This window comes from Python bivittatus, unplaced genomic scaffold (assembly GCF_059951505.1).
Source record: "Python bivittatus isolate LINGU-HERP-01145 unplaced genomic scaffold, Pbiv_v1 ctg000780_np1212, whole genome shotgun sequence".
Taxonomy (NCBI): Eukaryota; Metazoa; Chordata; class Lepidosauria; order Squamata; family Pythonidae; genus Python; species Python bivittatus.
This window is the reverse complement of record NW_028277108.1, coordinates 2,461,408-2,481,510: the sequence shown is the minus strand read 5'-3', so window position 1 is coordinate 2,481,510 and position 20,103 is coordinate 2,461,408. Positions and strand designations below refer to the sequence as shown.

The 20,103-nt window shown below is 35.9% G+C and overlaps 1 protein-coding gene across 3 annotated transcripts in view; it reads left to right on the top strand.

Moving 5' to 3' along the window:
- LOC103060909 (protein FRA10AC1 homolog) overlaps positions 1 to 20,103 on the top strand; it is a 38,537-nt gene that overhangs the window by 6,518 nt on the left and 11,916 nt on the right. For all 3 annotated transcript variants that reach the window (XR_015793563.1, XM_088129015.1, XM_088129014.1), the window contains exons 3-13: positions 342 to 428; positions 509 to 554; positions 2,488 to 2,564; positions 3,357 to 3,440; positions 5,634 to 5,718; positions 8,871 to 8,916; positions 13,512 to 13,625; positions 14,532 to 14,574; positions 15,555 to 15,682; positions 15,874 to 15,912; positions 17,785 to 17,869. Coding sequence is in view for 2 of the 3 variants with exons in the window: in XM_088129015.1 (XP_087985141.1) it covers positions 342 to 428; positions 509 to 554; positions 2,488 to 2,564; positions 3,357 to 3,440; positions 5,634 to 5,718; positions 8,871 to 8,916; positions 13,512 to 13,625; positions 14,532 to 14,574; positions 15,555 to 15,682; positions 15,874 to 15,912; positions 17,785 to 17,869 (834 nt within the window). In the remaining variant the exon portion in view is untranslated. The remainder of the gene's footprint in view (positions 1 to 341; positions 429 to 508; positions 555 to 2,487; positions 2,565 to 3,356; positions 3,441 to 5,633; positions 5,719 to 8,870; positions 8,917 to 13,511; positions 13,626 to 14,531; positions 14,575 to 15,554; positions 15,683 to 15,873; positions 15,913 to 17,784; positions 17,870 to 20,103) is intronic.

The window sequence follows — 20,103 nt, the reverse complement described above, 5'->3', positions numbered from 1 at the left end:
AAGTTCAAAAGCATCAATACTCTTCCTATTCTACTTCTTCAAAGTCCAGCTTTTGCTTTCACAGAGTGTCAGGAAAAACCATAGTCTGCACAATTCTGATCTTTGTAGGTATATGCATCCCAGCATCTGAGTATGTGTTTCAAGGAAGCTATGATTCTAGTTATTATTCTTGATTCTCGTTTAAGTTTAAAGTTTAAGTTTAAGTTTAAGATTACTTAAGTAATCTTAAGTATTTTACAAATATATGTACATAGTATTCAAGAGAGAGATTTTAAAAATTACCATAAATTCAATATATAAGAAATATTTTCCTTTTTCTTTCCATTCTACATGTCAACCAGTGAAGATGCATTACTCAAAAAGCCTTTCCAGAAGGAAAAGCAGAGCAAAGTGGCCCACAGACAGGTGGCAACGGATGAATGGGACAGGTACTTTGCCACACCAGCGTAACATTGTCGGAATCTCATTAAGCACCTGCATTGCTGGAATAACATTTTCTTTTTTCTAGGGAAGAAGCCAGAAATAGACGATTCCATTTAATAGCAATGGATGCTGTATCCTTTATTATTTTAATAAAAAGCAACAATACTCTGTTTTTAATATTGAAAAAAAAATGTCCAAACAAAACACTCTCAAGAGTTTTTTGCATATGGTTTTATTTTTTCTTTGTGGTTTTCTTCATCAAGTATGTTTTAAATTATATTTCTTAAGGCAGAGTTCAGATACGGACAATTTCTGGTTATCTTGATCATTGTGGGAAGGAAGGAAAAAAGGGATATCTGTGAGATTGGTGGGTTTTTTTTAATGAAAGAAGATAATAGTGAAACTGAACTGGCATACAAGAAATTTACACTAGGAAATTGTCAAAGATCAGTCTGGAAAATTAATAGGATACATTTTCATAGCGATGACTTCAATATTTCAGAATATGAAAATGTAATTTAATAAGGAGAAAACTCTTCTTTCTCTTTCCTATTCACTTACAAGTAGTCCTCGCTTAACAACCACCATAGAGACTGGGAAATTAATTGTTAAGCAGGGCAGTCGTTAAGCGAAGCATCACGTGACCACACCCAAATTTAGGACATTTTTTATGGTGGTTTTCTGTTGATTTTGCTTGCTGGAAGCTAGCTGGGAAGGTTGCAAATGATGATCACATGACTGCAGGACGCTGCAACTGTCGTAAGTGCAAGCTGGTTTCCAAGTGTCCAGATTGAAATCATGTGACCATGGAGGTGTTGTGACAGATATAAGTGAAATATCCTTCAATATGTCCAATGTTAAAATATTTTGCTTCATTCTATATTAGTAAGTAGATTTTGAGTGTTCTCCTTTAACTGTAATCTTTAGTTCCTTCTAGTCCCCTCTAGTGTCCAATTTTTAACTCTTACCTTAAGAATTCAAAATTGAAAGCATTTTCCCACTGGAAGGATTCTTTATAATTCCAAAATCTTATTTCAAATATATCTGGACCCTTAGTCCATTTGTAACTTTCCAAAATCAAAGTTTTAATCACCCTTTTGCTGTTTATTGCAGAATTTTTAAAAATAAACTTGTATTTAAAACTTCTTTCATTAAGGATTGAAGGAAACTTACCCAGTGCTGTCAAATTTGTTGGTCCAAAGGTTTCTAATAGCTGAAAAGCAGTTAATGAGCAGTTTCCAAAAGCGATTAGAAAAGAAAGTACACAAATCCAGTGTTCTTTTAAAGGTGCTGACTGTGGTTTGAACAAGATGGCTTTGCCTCGTCTCCCAGAGCTCTAAACCCGCTGGAGACTTTTGTCTTGTGGTCTCCTTGCAAGGAGAAACTGTCTGGAGCACTTGTGGGCAATCTCAAGTCCTCTCCTTGTTTGGAGAGGAATTACAAAGAGCCAGTCTACTCACCAGCTCTTCATTCGACTCCGCTTTTCACAGAGCTTCAGTTTGCCATTTCTTCCCTGGAAGTCCCACAAATATATAACAACTGAAGCACTACAAAATTCATATTTATATAACTTTGTAGTGCTTCAGTTTTGATTTAAAGAGATTATTCAAGATGCCCAATATAAATACAGCACCTGTCAGCAATTCTTTAAAAGAGTTTTGTGGGTTTTCCAGGTTCTCATGACTGCTGCAGGGAACTTTCAGGTCTGACAGAGGGTCTTGCATCATCATCTTCCTCATCTGTCAAATGTTATAACTGTGTGTAACCTAATCATCATTAACAATAAGTGTCACTTTAGAACAGTGTTTCTCAACTTCAGCTACTTCAAGATGTGCAGACTTCAACTCCCAGAATTCCCCAGCCAGCATGCTGGCTGGAGCATTCTGGGAGTTGAAGTCCACACATCTTAAAGTCGCTGAGGTTGAGAAACACTGCTTTAGAATCTTACAATTTCTTATATTGTAGAAATGTTTTTAGACTAGATTCTATGAATTGATCTTAAGGTGAAATTGTGATTAGGCAATCATTGAAAAGAAACACTACTGATTTCCTTAATTCTGTCAGTATGCAAGACATAAGAAGTTTGTAAATGATTATATTTTATACTATGGTGGTAAGAAAGAAGACTTCAAACGTTCAGGGTAAGTAGAGTTTTATTTATAGTAGTCTGTTTCCAAAAGATATACTGTAAAGGCTGAAATCATCAATAATTGAACACAAATAGAATTGAAATTAATTTGGCATATGTAAATATTTATAAGATTAAATTATGCATGAGTAAATTTTGGATAATTAAAGACTCCTTCCTATGTTATATTTTACTTATCTTACTCCATGTTGAATAGATTGATGGTGAAAAGTACAGTAAGTTCCTATGTAAATAAATGCACATTTTTCATATCTGGAGATTATAGTTTCTATAAGAAGTAGTAATGCTTAAACTAGTTCTCAGTAGAGTGTTCCTATTATGTGTTTGAGAGTTCCGTGTGCAAAATACGAATTCTTTTAGTTATGCCTATTGTCTAATTCAGAACTAAAACTAGAAAGCTATGTATAAATAGAATATTATTGAATCCTGTGTTTCTGAATTAAAAAGCACACTTGAACATTTAATAGATCAACTGTATTCTCTAGATTAAATGTGGTGGATAGTATTTATGCATAAACATATTTATTAAAATCAACAGTACTAAGTTATAAAAAAACTTATCTTGTACATTTTTCTGAATCTAGAGAATTCAGAAGCATTTTCATGTAGTGTAAGGTAGTCTCCAGGGAGGGGACTTTTTGATTAGGAGCATCTTTTTATTAAAAAAAAAAATGAAACACTAAAGAAGTTTGCAAAAACTGCTAAAGAATGAACAACTTTTATTACTAGTTTTAATTAAAAAACAACCATTTGTTAATTAGGCCCAAACTTTTCTTTTTAACAGAGAAAATGATAAGACTGACCTTGATGTTATAAGAGAGAACCATAGATTCTTGTGGAGAGAAGAAGATGAAGTTGACATGAACTGGTAACTTGAACTTTGAGCTTTTACTTATTTCTCTGTCAGGGCAAATCGATTCACACAACCTTGGTCTGGCACAAAGGCAGCCCATTAACCCCTTCGCAAGCACATGTCTGCTTGCCTCCCCGTGTATCTTAGTATCCCATGACAGCCCAAGATTGCCTTAAGATGTGGCAATCTGGAAGTGGCATTTTCCCTTATGTCCTACTCATATACTGTGTGCAGGTGACATAGGGCACACCGATGTGCGCTGGGGAAGCAGTCTGAAATGATGTAGTCAGTGCTAGCGGTCCTGTGACTCCAGTTGGTTCTCCTGATTTCCTGTGGGATTACTTCCTTCAGTCTAATCCTTGACCTCTTTGCTCACCCTTCTCAGTCCTCTTTTGGCTGTGAGGCAGATCAGATCAGATCAGATCAGATCAAAGCAAGTCTTATTATAGTCATAGGCCAGCATAAAGGCAGATCAGTATTTCCACGTCTGCAGCTACTTTTTTTTTTAATGGGTTGGTAAACTGGAGTTCCAGGCCTTGAAACTGACCAGCCCATGCTAGGTTAACACATGAATTGGAAGGATTTAGCTCTTGTGCTTCTGTGGCCTTCTTGGCAGGCATTCCCTTCCCAGTGCTGCTGCTCCCACAGAGAAACTCCGGCATCTTGTCTCCTCTCATCACACGATGTTCTGAGGATATTTTACAGATTCCCCTAGCTAAGGCCCTTTCTCAAACTCCTAATGTTCACCCGCACTTATTCAATGGCTGCATTGCAGCTGCACAAATCCCTGTGGCCGCTCGATGGCAGCCAAGAGATATTAAACAAAAAAACCACAACCCTAATCTGTTGCAGTCTAGCAATCCACAGGTTTAACAGTCAACCGGTTGACCCGTAATTCCAAGGAAGAAGAACGATAAAAATAAAATTAATGGGTCGGTGTTCAACAGGAAAGAAAAAAATTGCAGGGTGTTGAGTAGCCATAATATTGTGCATGCCAGATAGAGGAGGCCTTTCATGTACTGAATTACATGGGATGGGGCTGGAATTTCAGCTGATGGAAACAGAAATTATCACCTTTGGAACGTTGCCTGTTAAAGCTGTATAAATAGCAGTGCGGCACAGATCCATTCCAGGTACAGTGGTACCTCAGTTCACAAACTTAATTCGTTCCGCGACTCTGGTTGCGACCTGAATTGGTCGCGACCCGAATCAAATTTTCCCATAAGGTTCAATGTAATTACGGTTAATCTGTTCTGAACCATATGCATTTTTTTTTTAAACCACAAAAATATGACACAAAGTACAGTACGAAGAGAGAGAACGCTAACCTTGCTCGAGACGACTTCTGGCGTGGAGGACAGGAAGGCGGGTGGGGAGGCAGCTATTGCTTGGAGGGAGAGTCCCCCTCCCTACAGGAAGCCACGACCACGTGTCACGGCAGGGAAAATGGCCGCGGATCCTGTTCGTCACCCGATCCGCCGTTTGCGAACGGAAGCAAAATTTTGTGAACGGTGCTGTTCATGACCCGAATTGGTCGTGAACAGAAGCGTTCGTGACCCGAGGTACCACTGTATATGATAAAGGAGCACTGTGGGGTCAGCAAGATTTAGGGTGGCATGAATGAGATAGGAGCATGTCAAAGTTGTGTGGATGTAGCCTCTGACTCACATTTTAATTCTGAAATCTCCTTTACAGAAGTTACTTACTTACTTACTTAACTATTTGGTGCCTTTGAGTCAGTCTTGACTCCTGGTGACTGCCTGGACTAGTCCCTGCAGTTTTCTTGGCAAGATTTCAGAAGTGGTTTGCCCCTGCCTCCTTCCTAGGGCTGAGAGAGAGGGACTGGCCGAAGTCACCCAGCTGGCTTTGTGCCTAAGGCAGAACTAGAAGTCTCCTGGTTTCTAGCCTGGTGCCTTAAACCACTACACCAAACTCTGGCTCTCTTTTTTTACAGAAGATAGCTTCAGACATTTAGGAAATGAAACACTACACTCTGTAGTAAAGCATGCTCATGATAAAAGTCAATTAATAGCAAGCTAATTGAACAATAAATGCCAACCATTTTTTAAATTTTCTGAGGCAACTAATACTTAATGGCAAATAAACTTGTGAGTATTTCTGCCTTTCCGTTGCTAAAAGTGGAATACGCTTCCTCTTTTTGTCAATATGTATTTTTTTGTCTGTTTAATCCATAATTCTGTCTTTCAGGGAGAAGAGGTTGAGCAAGAAATATTATGATAAATTATTCAAAGAATACTGTATAGCAGATCTGAGAAAATACCAAGAGAACAAGGTAATTTTTAGGTTCTGGCCAAAGGTTTTGAAGGTAATTTTAGTCCATAGTTGAAGGTTCTTTAGCAAATCGGTACAGGGAATGGGAAAATATATAGAGCTGATTTACAAATCCATTATTGTTTATGGCCAATACATGAGAGTCAGATATTTAAGGAAACTTAACTTGTACCTTGCATGTAGAGATTTTGTTTAGATAACAAAGCAGTGTTCGATTTATTCCCAATGGCTTTTGCAGAACCGTAGGAGATGTTTTGCTGCAACTGCTTTGTTTATGAGGAGGTACTATGCGTGTATCTGGCAAACACATGCTTTCTTTGTACGGAGCAGACCCTGTAGCACAAGATTCTGTTTCCAAAAGTGGCTCCACAGATTCCTTGTGGTGTCCTAAAGAAAAGTCACAGTGTCACAATTCCCTCTCACAGATGACCCTGCAGCAGTTGGGATTCAGAGAGATTAGTAAATACAATAATTGTCAAGAGACTTTGAAATACAGCATTAGTTTGATCCAGCACACTTCTTAAGTACAAAACTAGAGAGCAGAATGACATGACTGCATTCCTCTCTTTCATCCTCTTGGACTTGCAATCAGTATAGACTTAAAGTTAGCCTTTGGCACAGATAAAAATAGCCATAGCACTGCTATGAATTTTAATGGTTACAATGCTTCTTGGCATTTGATTGTTTTTGGAAAACCATTCCAGTGCGATGGATGATTAAAAGGAAATAGAGCTGTATGGCCAGCCTGTTGAATCTACGTCAATACACAGGTAGCCCTCGGTTAATGATCCTCATTCAGCGACCATTCAAAGTTATGACGGCACTGAACGAGTGGTACTTACGACTGTTCCTCGAAGTTTTAAAACATTTAAGGAACAAAATAAATGATGACATAAAAGAAGAAAGTGAAAAAGGATATGGTGGATGAAAAATAAAATATCAGTAAATAAATAGACAATATACAGTATTCATAAAATTTAAAATCGAAAAAATTGAAAATTGAAATAAATTGAAAAATTTATTTCATTGATTAAAAAATTAATTGAATATATAAAACAAGATTCATTATGTCATCTTAAAAATAACTAAAAATCACAACAAAACTAAACATTAATACTTATGTTATCACTATGTATCATTATTTCTAAAATAAGTGCACATGACTTTGTAAAAAGAAATGAAAAATAAATAAATATTTTTTTTTAAATCAGTAAAATTTGTCCTCATAGCTGTCAACATATATCTTAATAAATTATTATTTTTTAATTTATTTGTTCTGGAAAGATTCCTGGCAGAAAAAAAGAATGTTGCAGAACAAAATTAATATGTGCAGTAACTTTTGTTCAAAAGGGAGCCACAGTAGCACAAGACCACACAGTGTGTTCCCATTTGGCATTTTAAACATCACATCTGCAAGAGTTACCTGAAACCCCACACTTATTCATAAAACGTATAATAGATGCACAATAATAATTTGTTTTTAATTTTTAAAACTATATACATGTGGCATAGTTGCCAACGTGTTCTTCCATTGAAGATTCCATGCATTGAACATTTCAGTTCCTTATTCCTTACTCACTATATTCTTGAACATCTAATGTATCAATAGCTATTATAGGCGTATTATTTTGTAAAGACTGTTGGCCTGTATCTAGATATCAAAATGGTGTTTTAATTGAAGATACTGTCATTCTGCAGTTTTGGTAAATTATACTTCTGTTGCAGCTCCTCAGATACCCAAAAATAATTTTGAAAAAAAAGGTATCATCAATATATTTTATCAAAGTTTTTTTTCTATATCTAATGATATAATTCTGTAACTACAGCAGCATTTAGTGCAGCATTATTTAAAATTACAACATTTACTATTAATCTCAAATTGTCAGTTCCTTATCTACAACAAATAAATCTTGCTTGATCATAATGAATCAAGTTTGCTTAGTACCATCTGGAGTTGCTTAGTAAGATTGACAGATAATATTTTAACATCCACATTCATTAATGAATTAGGTTTGTAGTTTGTTTAATATGAATAAACTTTATATGGTAGGAGTTCATTAATAGAAGCTGGTAAAGTTCCAGATTCAAAGACAGGCTAATAAAAATTGAAAAGTTTAGGGCCAAAATATCTTTATGTGCTTTATAAGATTTGTTTTTTTTAAAAAAAATATTAAATAGTAGCTCTGATATTCAAATCCTAGTCCTCATAAATAGCATGTTTAATTTTTTCCATGTTAGAATCAGAAAATAGCTTTTTATATTGACTATCCAAACATGGAAAATTCAGCTGATTAAAATAAAAGTTTAATAAAATATATGAATAACTTTAAAAGACCTGATATAAATCACAACTGTTTTATTCATTGTTACCATTCTTGATTTCACATACCCCATTCCTAATCAACGTATTAAATCATGTAACCTTCATTTTCATAACTGATAATTACTTACACTACTTACTCTAATAAAAAGTAAATTCTTCTAGAGGCTACGTTTTCCTTTAGGTTTTGTTTTTTTTAAAGTCATTTTATACATTATGCTATTACAGGTAGTCCCATTTTAAGAACGAGTTCTGTTCCCAAGGTCTGTCCTTAAGTTGACTTGGTATGTAAGCCGGAACAGTATTATTGCATAATACTCTATGGGTAGTATTGTGTAATGAACTTGAACCCTTGTGTATTTAACTCAAATTTTGCTACAATAGGCTCCATTCTTAGCTATGGGTCATCCTTAAACTGGGCGTTCTTAACCCGGGGACTATCTGTACCCCTATTGCTACCATTTCTTGATGGGATAGTAATTTTTTTTTCCTGGTTGGAAAATATATGCAAGGAGAATATATGCCACAATTAAAATCTATGTGCCACAATTAATATTTGTTACTAATTTATCTAACTCTTTTGCAAAAGCATCTCACAGAAGGACAGAATATTCCATTACATTGTCTAATTTCTTTCGTAAAATCAGTGGCCTTTGCCCTCTGTGGTTGTGGAAACAGCATTATTTAATGTCACTTCTAGTCAAATCAATGACTAGAAATATGATATTGCGTCAAATAAATTGCCACCATGTAGCGGGAATCAAGTTTCTGTGTGTTTGCTGAATTTGTAAATGCAAAATACTTATTGCACATTTGTAAAATCTTTCCGACAGTTTGGATTTAGATGGAGACATGAGCAAGAAGTTGTATCAGGAAAAGGCAAGTTTTCTCCTTGTTACCTTATTGGGCACTGGAACCTGACTTAGATGAACAGAGTTCTGTTTATGGAATGGGTTTTTCTCACCTATCACTGCAGCCTCTTCCAGCTCCCCAAATCTGATGCTTTGAAGGCTGAAGAGCCACAGGTAAAAATGGGATTCATCTTAAGTTTCTTGGCCTTTAACTAACACCAGGCGTTGATCTAGCATCTTCACAGCCTTACCTGGTTATACAAAGATCTATTTATTCTCTACCAGTTATGTTGTTGATTTCATACCACAAAGTTTATTGCTGTTAATTGTACAGTAGCCTTCTAATACACCATAGAAATTTATTCCTACTGTTTTATAAATTGTAATTTTAATGACCTCAGGCTTGCTTTGCTAAGATTACTGTAATCATCGAACGTCATTGTCATAGAGCAATAATATAGTTTACCACTAAGAGGCATAAGCATTCAAGATTGTTGTAAGATGCAGTTGTATGTTTTGTTGAATGCATTTTTTGCAATTTCCTTTTGTGTGTATGTGTGTGCATGTGTGTGTGTATATTTATTTATTTATCTATCTATCAAATTTGCCACTGCCCATCTCATTGAAATGACTCTGGGTAATTTACAAAACAGTTAAAATCAATTAAAATTACAATGTACGATAATCTTAATAAATAGAAAATAAATAGATCCAAGAATAGATATAAAATTGGCAGTCACTCAGGGAGTGTCATCAAGGTGCCAGCCACCCCCAGGATTGGGTAAGATTGTTGTCACCCCACACAAGCTGGCAGAGCCAGGTCTTTAATCCTTTCCGGAAGGCTGGAAGAGAGAGAGGGAGGGAAGGAGGGAGGGAAGTATTCTCAAATCAGACAAATACAATGATTTTGCATACTGTATATCTCAGTTTGTGGCAGAAGAGAAATTTCTCTAATTTGATCAGCTATGAAAACAAATACATGCGTACCTGTTTAAAGATTATTTTTATTTAGAATATGTGTGAACAATGATCTTACATTAATGAAAATAGTTGTATTAACATCATTATAATATGACATGGCTTTATTATGATTTTAACTATTTGCCACCATTTAATTAAGCAACCATGTTATTTTTCATTTCAATTGTAATTATTTTGGTATTATATAATTTTTGCTAGCCTAAATATATGTTCTAAAACCTCACTCTGTGATCTACCCAAAAGCTCTGGTTACTGAGTGGATTGAATGATAATAAACTTACAATTGATGTAAACTATCCAGTATTGTTAGAAAATTAAGTTCATATGATTGAAATATTAATTCATTGACCTAAATAATCTGCATTTTGATAGGAATCTCACTTTAATAACAAATGAAAACCAGCAGTGGAACTTTTCCATTATTAAGTATTCAGGTTTTTTTGTTTGTGCTCCAAATTGTAGATAGCCAAGTAGATGTTATTTAGCTAGGAAATGTCTGTATCTCTGGCACTTCAAATTATTACTTTCTCATTGGCTAAATGTGCAGTTTTGACTACATTGTGATGTGAAATTTAGTTAGTTTTCCCTACTTAAAGAAGCTAAAATGTAATACGTTCTATTCAAAGAAGAGGTACGCAGGGGATAGTGTTACATTTTTTTGTAGGGTTGGCCTCAAGGGCATTTAGTGCATTTCACATCTGGGCAGTAGTCTGCATCTCAACGTCTCTGGTCAAAACCAATCCACGCTGTCCAACTTTCAACAGTGTTACCATATTCACACATAACAGTAAACCAGTGCACACTCAATTTATTTCTACCAACTACTAATCCTGGCTCGTTTAAAGCAACAAGCAATGTTCATGTGTTTTGAGCAGCCTGAGAGGAAATCAGAATAGGACACCAAAGCCATAGGTTTTTGTAGCTGACAAATCCTGAAACTTACTTACTCTAGATGTGGGTTATTGGTTATTGTGCTGATGTGATACTCCATGTTATGTTGCCTAATTATAGGTGAAAGTTAATCAGTTCTGATCAGGAGGAAATTCCTTCATACATTCCCACCTCAAAAATGTAGCTGGCCCATCCCATAAGTAAATCCCCTCTGCTGAATTTCCCCAAAGTCGCTATAGAGCAGCAGCTGAAGCCATCAATAGAATTAGAAAGACTGTATTTTTCTAAAAAAAATCATTTGGTTCAGGTTTCTTTCCTCAGTGTTTGCCAATCAATATATAAGGCTTATTTTACTTTGTCCTTATTCCACTTGCTTATAGCTTTTCATATTAGTGTGGGTTTGCTGTTGGTAAATAAAACAACTTATTTGCTGTTGACTGTTAAAATTAATTATTCCTTTGTAGTTATTGTTGTTGGTAGATATTCAAAACCCAGGACTTGGTTTCATTTTTTTTTCTTTTTAACAAGAACTTAATGTATGTGATTTGGTGAAAAGAACAACTTAGTTCTATATCTTTTGGTGTAAGTTTTAGGACTACAGTTGGTTTTATGCCACAGAATGGAAGTATCTGAGGATACTATCAATCCAGCTTAGCCAGAACAGTCTGAGGTTAATCTTTCAAAAACAGTATTGGAGGTGAGCCTCTTAATTCAAATTGGCATCACTCCGAAGGTATCCAGACAAATCCCTCCAAGAGGCTGTGTATCGTTTGTACTTTATGTAGCATTAAATGCAGAACAATGTTTAAGATATTCGATATGAAACGTGTTACATAGCAGGACCTGATTGAACAATGCTGCCACATTATTACTGCAGCAAAAGCCTCTCCTACACCTAACACAGCCCGGCAGTCTGCTTTGGGTAAAACGCTTGGAGAAGTTTTTTGAGGTAGTTCAGAAAATGGCAGGAAGGAAAGTTGAAGAAAAAAAAATCTCAGGAGTCATCTAGATCAATGATTCTCCACCTATTACATGTTATGCTTCATTAGTCATTTGGTCAGAGAATTTGCATTCCACCATGACAGAAACAAGAAGGGCACTTTTTTCTGAGAAAGACATAGATAATTCAATTATTATACTTTATGCATTGGACCTGATGTTCTAAATAGCCCCTTCCAAGGCGATAACTTCTATAACAGTGTTTCTCAACCTTAGCAACTCCCAGCCACTGGGGAATTCTGGGACTTGAAGTCCATGCATCTTAAAGTTGCTAAGGTTGAGAAACACTGTTCTATAATTTGACGTAAGTGTGAAGAATATAGAAACTATAATAATATTGTTTATATCAATTTTTCCTGCTGTGGCTTTAAAATACTAACTAAAATGGTTCATTTAGTAATTAAATGGCAAGGCAAAAGGCAAGTCTAAGAAGGGACCTGTGTTTTACAAGACATTTGCTGCTTTGCAATAAGGGTCAAGAAGCTCCAAAGGCAACTGGAGAAACTAGAGGGTGGGGGAATGTTCACTAAAATACAAAGGCAATGGGAATTCAACAATCATGGACAGAAATGATTGAGGACAGAAATCTTGAGACAGGAGAAATGATTTGGAAGGAGAAAGCTGCTGCTTTTGATGTTTCTTTTCCTTTTTTACTTATTTTTATTTATTTTATTTATTATTAAATTTGTATGCTGCCCATCTCCCCCCAACGGGTGACTCTGGGTGGCTCACAATTAAAATCAGAAACCCCATCAACAATTAAAAATCACCCCATAAATAGTTCAACAAATAATCCATTAAAAATCAAATCTAAACAACAAACCCTGTACATTTTTGCTGTTCGGCAGGAAGGATTGAGACACAATAATAAAATAAAGTACAAGGGACAGCTTTCCATGCTTCTTGTCTCTGTTTGCAAAAACCTTTTGGAAGCTACTCGAATGAACGGGAAGAACCAGACGTTTCCTCACCTTAAGCCACAATAGCTGAGAGTCCATTTCAAGTTGAGCAGCTGAGAGATCTTGTGCCATGTTGCTAATCATACATACTTAGATTATTCTCTATCCCCACATCCAGCTGGCTGAGAAGCACTGATCTAGATCATGGACATGGACTGTTCTAGATCACGGACATAAGTGCCAGTTCTTGCAGATAGAATGCTAAGTTATTTTGTGTATGTTTCAATATGCTAATTACTGGTAAACTGCTTTGTAAATTACATCATACTTATGGTAACCTAGGACTATTATGTTTCCATAAGCAAATCATGGAGAATTTAAGAGTGCTTCCAAACAAGACTTTTTTTGTATAAAATACTGTACCTCATTCACAGAAATTCCAACAGCCTTTGTAGAAAAAAAATATGTTAAGGTGAAAAAGATAAATTAATTGACAACTTATTTGTCAACATATTCTTATTTGTAGTGCTGGAAGCTATCTGGAAACACCTGTGAAACAGCTTTGTCACCTTTTTGTATAACTAACTGTAAATAATATAATGTTTTTTATTTCTATCTAATAAATTCTTTTCTCCTTTCCCTAACTATGCAAAATATCAAAGAGATTAGACCGAATGTGTATTATATGAGTATGTTAATTTTTTTTCTCTCCATTATTAATGTTTCGTGGCACTTAACAAATATAAGGTAGTAGTATCCTTAAAAATGGAAATCTCAGCAAGTTATTTGTGAAGTATCATGTACAAATTCTTATGATCTTAGTAATTTAGTGTTCTGATCAATTTCTCTCCAGGACAGTTTTTTTGTGGAAGCAAACACTGTAATGAAAAAGAAGGCTTAAAGAGCTGGGAGGTGAATTTTGGATATGTTGAACATGGCAAAAAGAAAAATGCACTTGTTAAATTAAGTAAGTCCATCATCTAGCCAATATTTATATATTTTTTAATGGATCTTACTGTTTGAGTTATTAAATGTGTAGAAAAATACAGTAAATGTTTTAAAAATGTAGATGAAGGGAAATTTAATTACTAGATTTCCAAAAGAAAGTGCAGTTAAGTCCATTGATAATCCATGGTAGATTGACAGTTAATTTCTGGATCTTTTGTACCCCAGAGGGGCCAAGCTACTTCTTTTTCCTGCTCTGTAGAAGAGTTGGAGAATGCAGGACATCAAGGAGGTTGATCAGCCATCAGACTTTCAGCTATCACATAGACCCAAGCAGATATACAACCATTCTGACCAATGATTGCACAAGAATCGTCACTCCATTTTATAAATTAGTGTTAGGGAATCTTTTTTTTCTATTGAGATTTTATTTATTTATTTATTTATTTATTTATTCATTCATTCATTCATTCATTCATTCATTCATTCATTCATTCATTCATTTATTTATATTGTTATGACCACCCATCTCTGGGTGTGTGACTCTGGGTGTGTGATCAGTGACTCTGGGCAGAAAACAAAGGTAAAAACATCAATATAATCATAAAAATGGCAATACACACACACACACACACACACACAAATTCACAGGCTTACCTGACCTCTCCTGCTTGGGAGTTATCTTTGCCTCCTTCCTAGGCTAAGAAAGAGTGACTGGCCCAAGGTCACCCAGCTGGTTTCGTGCTTAAGGCAGGACTAGAACACTGTTTCCCGGTTTCTATGCCAGTGTTGCTAACTACTACACCAAAATCATATTAATTTTTAATTATTTATGCACTTAATGACAATTATTGGTATCCTGCCTATTTGAGGAACTATGGGTGGTTTACAATGTCTGTGTGTATAATCTTTTCTTCTTTTTTTAAAGGACTTTGTCCAGAATGCTCTTACAAATTAAACTTTCATCACAGGTAATACATCATTCAATGCATCATCATCTTCATCATATTTACTATTTAAAATATATTTCCAGATGTCTTTGATTACAACTCCCACAATCCTCAGCCAGTATGGCCAAAGAAGTGTAATCTAACACAGTTGTAAAATGCCACATTGGCCAAGCCTGTATTCCTCACCTGTCTGTTATTGCTGCGTATTTTAAGAAAAACGATGAGAGAATTTACCTGAAAGATAAACAGAACTGTTATATGTATTGGCTTATTACTTGATTGGTATTACTGATCTAACAAATCATACTATATGATACAAATACTATATTTCATTCAGGAACATTTTAAGAAGCAAATTGGTATCTTTAATATAAATTATGTTTTAATTTATTTTATTTAAGTCTCTTAATCTTGTGATTGTAAGTATTTGTGATAAGTTACTGCTGATTTGATAGTAAATGAACAACTTAGTGTGCATGTGTAAAATCTAAACTCAAAAATTATTATTTTCCCACAGTACATTGGTAGGGTTTTGTATAAAACCTCTAATTGTATAAGGACAGTTGTCTATGTGGTTAGTAAGAATTTGGTCTTTTTTTCCCAGGTGGTACCCTCCAGATGTGATAGAAACTTCTGGAGGGCATCAAGGCCCTGTTTCCTACCCAAAAGGCTAAGTGTCAGCATTTTTAGACTTCTTTGAGATTAAAATTCAGTAAATTTTGCTTTAGAATCAGTGCAGCTGAAATCTTATGCTTTTTGAAGGCAGAAGGATTGGGTCAGGTTGGTCGCTATTACAAGCACAAATAAGTGTATATTCTTTATTCTAAATTTGTGCAGGCTAGAAATAACGTTTGGTCAGTTTAAAAATTTCATGTTTAAACTATCATTTACAGAAGATTGATTTATTATCTGCATATATGTGTGGAAACAATTATAATTCTAACCCATTTTTATACCGTTTCGAAGCTGGGTGGACATATTATTTATTTCTTCTTATAAAGGAAAAGGGAGGTCAAACCAGGAAGCAAGCCAGACAGCAAAGAACAAGGCTCCGATGTTTTAAAGTGTAAAAAATCAAGAATATCTTCACTGCACAGCCACAAGGCAAAGAAAAAAAAGACCCACGAAGGTAAAAAGAATATCTCAGAGTTAAGGTTACCTTTATTTTCACAATTAACTAAATAACAGGTGCGTTTTACATTTTGGAAAATGGAGATTTCCAATTGTGCAAGATAGCAGTTTACGTTTAGATATAAGACAATAGGTGCACTGTATGTGGTGGAGTGACAACTAATTATTTCTAAAATGCCTTTTTTTTAGATCAAACGTCCTTAGAAGAATCAAACAAAACTGATGAAGGTTAGTACTTTAATTTTTAAAAAAGCATTATATGAGGTCATTTCTGTTCACTTAAAGAAACTCGTAGACACTTCTAATATGAAAAGTGGAAAAAAGAAATTAATGATCTGGAGAAAAAAGTCACAGAGCTTGAAGGAAGAAAGGTATTATTACAAAATCTAATTAGGAGCCAGACAGATTTCTGAGAGCCAAAGAAATGTGCAATTAATTGTGTATCATCAAGGTTTCAGCTTGAATACCTTAAAAGGCAGCTCCCTTCTGTCATATAACAAAGACCTGAAATGAAAATGACTTTCTAAAGCAGACAGTAACCTGAAATGTGGAACTGCTTTTAAAAGTAAATAAAAGGCTGTTTTTCCTTGGGTTTTGCATCATAGACACTGCAGAATCAATCATGTAAGAAGAAAAAGAACACTAAAGAATTTAGTATGACATAGTTACTCCACTCAGTTCAACATGGGTTTATCAGTTACATGCATATAACTGATCTTACATGTGACTAACTCTATATTGGGTTATGATGACCCTAGAAGTATGAAGCAGATCTCAACTAAAGTCCTTAAATTCACTTCATTATCTTTACAGTCCAAGACCAAACAACAATTTGCAAATTCGTCAAAAGTATACTATATACCACCTGGAATGGGATCCACTTTGGGCTGGATCGCACCTGAGTGGCCTCTCTGCACCCATGGTTCCCGGCACTCTCCATGGTATACGGAAGAGCTGAGGGAGCTAAAGAGGGATAAGAGATGCCTAGCGCAACAAAATGTGAAGACGATCGAACACGAGCTAGAGCCACGATTAGAGTTTACCTCATGGCAGTAAGGGTGGCGAAATGTAATTATTTCTCTGCCCTTATCGCGTCCGTGAGATAGCCGCCCAGTGGACCTGTTTCAGGTGACCCAGACCCTCCTTGGATTAATTCTGGGGTCCAGCTTCAGGGTCACTGTGAGGAATATGCTGAGCATCTGGCAGATAAAGTCACTTGGATTTGCTCTCCATTGAATTCCAGCCTGGATGCAGGGCCAGTAGAGGTCACAGGACTAAGTCTTGCAGGGTTATCTGGGAGGAGTTCGAGCCTGTTGAACCTGAGGAAGTGGACAGGGTTCTTGTTGTTAGTTCAGCCACTTCTATGCTAGATCCGTGCCCCTCCCGGCTGGTCAAAGCTGCCCAGAAGAGGACGCATGATTGGGTCTGGGCGGTGGTTAATTCCTCTTTCAGGGAGGGGGTGATCCCATCGGCACTTTGATGAAGCCAGTTCTGTCCATAAAATCTTACCTGAATCTGGGAAAGACCCACCCTTTTTGTAAAGGGCTGGTTTGGTCAAAAGAGGTATGATAAGTATAATTTAAAATAGGGTAATGTCACAACACTACAATATAAACTGTGGGTATGTGCATGTACACCTTCAAGCTACCCTTGACTCTTGGTGGCTACATGGATAAGTCCCTGCAGTTTTCTTGGCAACATTTCCAGAAGTGGTTTGCCATGGCCTCCTTCCTAAGGCTGAGAGTGACTGGCCCAAGGTCACCCAGCTGGCTTTGTGCCAAAGGAGGGACTAGAAGTCATGGTCTGGGTTTTTAACCAGCATCTTTTACCACTACACTAAACCTCTCTTAATATAGAAACAAAATTGCAGTGTATCCATGAACATGTTTTTTTATGTTCCTGATTTGTCACTATTATAAATAATAATTCCAATGGTTAGTGATCAGGAATATCTGCTTAACTGAATTATGTATGAATTATTTCCCATTTTATTTTTAGTGCTGTATGTTTTTTCTTAAAACTTGTTAAAGAAGTCTAGCTTAAAGTGTGAAAATGCCCTTAAAATCACTTTATTTTATACACTGTTATCTTGTTTAACAGACTCAGATAGTGACAATCAGGAAGATGGTCCCTCGGAGGCAGATTTCTGGAAGGGTCCACCACAGGACGCAGAAGAAAAAACAAGGTCTGTCCTGTGACCTGCTTTAAAATTTTATCTAAAGAGAAACAGGATCCCAATTAATAAGTAAAAGCTTTCTAAAAAAATAAATATATTTGGCTCTTTAAAGTACTGTTGCTTGAGCAAGTAACATTACTAATTTTCTGTAAATGTGGGAAAAGTCAGCCTAACCATAAATTATTTTCATTTAAATTGGACTGACTTATGCTAATAAAAATTCAGTGGAAATGAGAATTAGTTTCCACTGAATTCATAGATATTTTCCTTGTAATAGATGGGGTGCAGACATAATTACAGCAATGATTTAGATTTAGAAAAATAAAATTACTGTTTTTGATATGTAAAAAAACCAGGATGTAGGCACTTTTTCCCATGCTACTAGAATATTTATAAAATAAAAATAATATTTCCTCTGTACCCACAAAAACAAAATAGGGGAGAAATTGTTTAGACAAAAATTCATCAACTGTTACAGCAGGTTGAAGTGTCTTACTTTATGGAAAGAGAATAGAGTTCAGTGCAAGATATTTTAAAAGGAAGAATATTTGGCAGCAGAATTCCTTGGAAAATTTGCTTCTGGCTTTAGTTACCTTTCTTCAGCATCCCAGAGTTCTTTTGGGATTTCCGTATTTGTTATCCAATTTTTATTTTGCATTCATTTCATATGTCTGATGGTCCCAAATAGACACCTCCTGGACATATGCATGAAGAAGTATTATGCAGTTATTTCATTTCACGTTTCCCTCCTTAACATAATTTGTGAGGTAAGGAGAAAATGGAAATGACTGAAAAACATTGGAAGAAAAAATAGAAGACTATATTATATATTCACCTGCTGTGAAATTCAGTGAATGAGGAAGGGCAATTCCAAAATAACTAAATCCTTGCTTGGATTTTGCCATTTACTATTATTTCTGTTAATAGTTTGCAGGATTTACATAATACCTGTGGAATGATATCATACCTTCATTGTTTAGACACAGCTGAAATGATATGAAGCCGAAACTATCATTCCCACAGGATCTGCCCTACCCAACCAGAGCAGGGCTGATATGGCAGTTTCAGCTGCCATTTGCTGCACACCTTGTTTCTTTTCCACAGAGTTTCAAGAGTAAGGCCCAAAGAAAGAAAATCCCTTCTCCCTTCTGCAGCCTTAAGAACATAAAGACACCTTAAGCTCAGTATCAGGTAGTCAGTCTGGAGAGGCTTGGGCCTTCTGAGCCATATTACCAGATTACAGCCCCCCGAGAAACAAACTAGCACTAGAAATCTCTGTTCCTTAGAACTGATTAAGAACACACAACAGCAGGAAAAAAAAACACCATGGATGGCTGTTAGGCTTAAAGAAAGGTTTCGGTTTCTAAAGATGAAGCATGAAGAATTAGTAGGCCTGTCTAAGATGGTGATTAGGTTTCAGAGAAAAACTACCGTATTTTTCCGTCAATAAGACGCCCCCATGTACAAGACGACCCCCACTTTTCCAACCCAAAATTAAGAAATCAATATTTTGAAGATAGTGCAGAACACATTTTTATTTAGTAATTAGTTAACATTGACCTGATACACTCGGTGGGAGGAGGTCCAAACCGTCTCTCTGCAGCTCTATTTCCAGGCTCTTTTGCATAACTGATTCCATTCAATCACGAGTGAAACTGCAGATAGCTTGTCTCTGCAAACAGCCTTCCTCCAATTGGTTTGTTCAGCATCAGCTGACGTCAGTTACATCAGGCTTGTGATTGGAGGAAGGCTGTTTGGGAGACAAGCTATTTCACTCGTGACTGGAGGCTAGCAATAGGAGGAAGCCTCTCTGCAGAAACAAAGTATGGGCAGTTTTGCAACCGCGCGATTCTCAGCTGACTTCCTTGAATAAGACGCCCTTCCATTTTTAGGGTGAGGATTTTAGAAAAAAGTATCGTCTTATAGTCGGAAAATACGGTAGTTTTGAAAGAAACTAGGCACTCAGCTTGAGCATGTATAAAATAAAACTGAACCCTAAGGCCACTCTATCTAATTATTCATTGCATCTGGAAGTTTGGGTGCGTTAGTTCCTTATCCTCAATTTGATCTATATTAGATTCCTTTATTTCCTTTTCCACAATTCTAGAAAATTCAAAAGAACAAAAGTCGCCAGCAAACTCCTTCCTCACTATTTATTCTCAAGAGGAGTTCTTGAGAATATATAACCAACCTCCTACTTAGCCTTACCTTACTAGAAGTAGAAAGAATGGTTTGCATTGCAG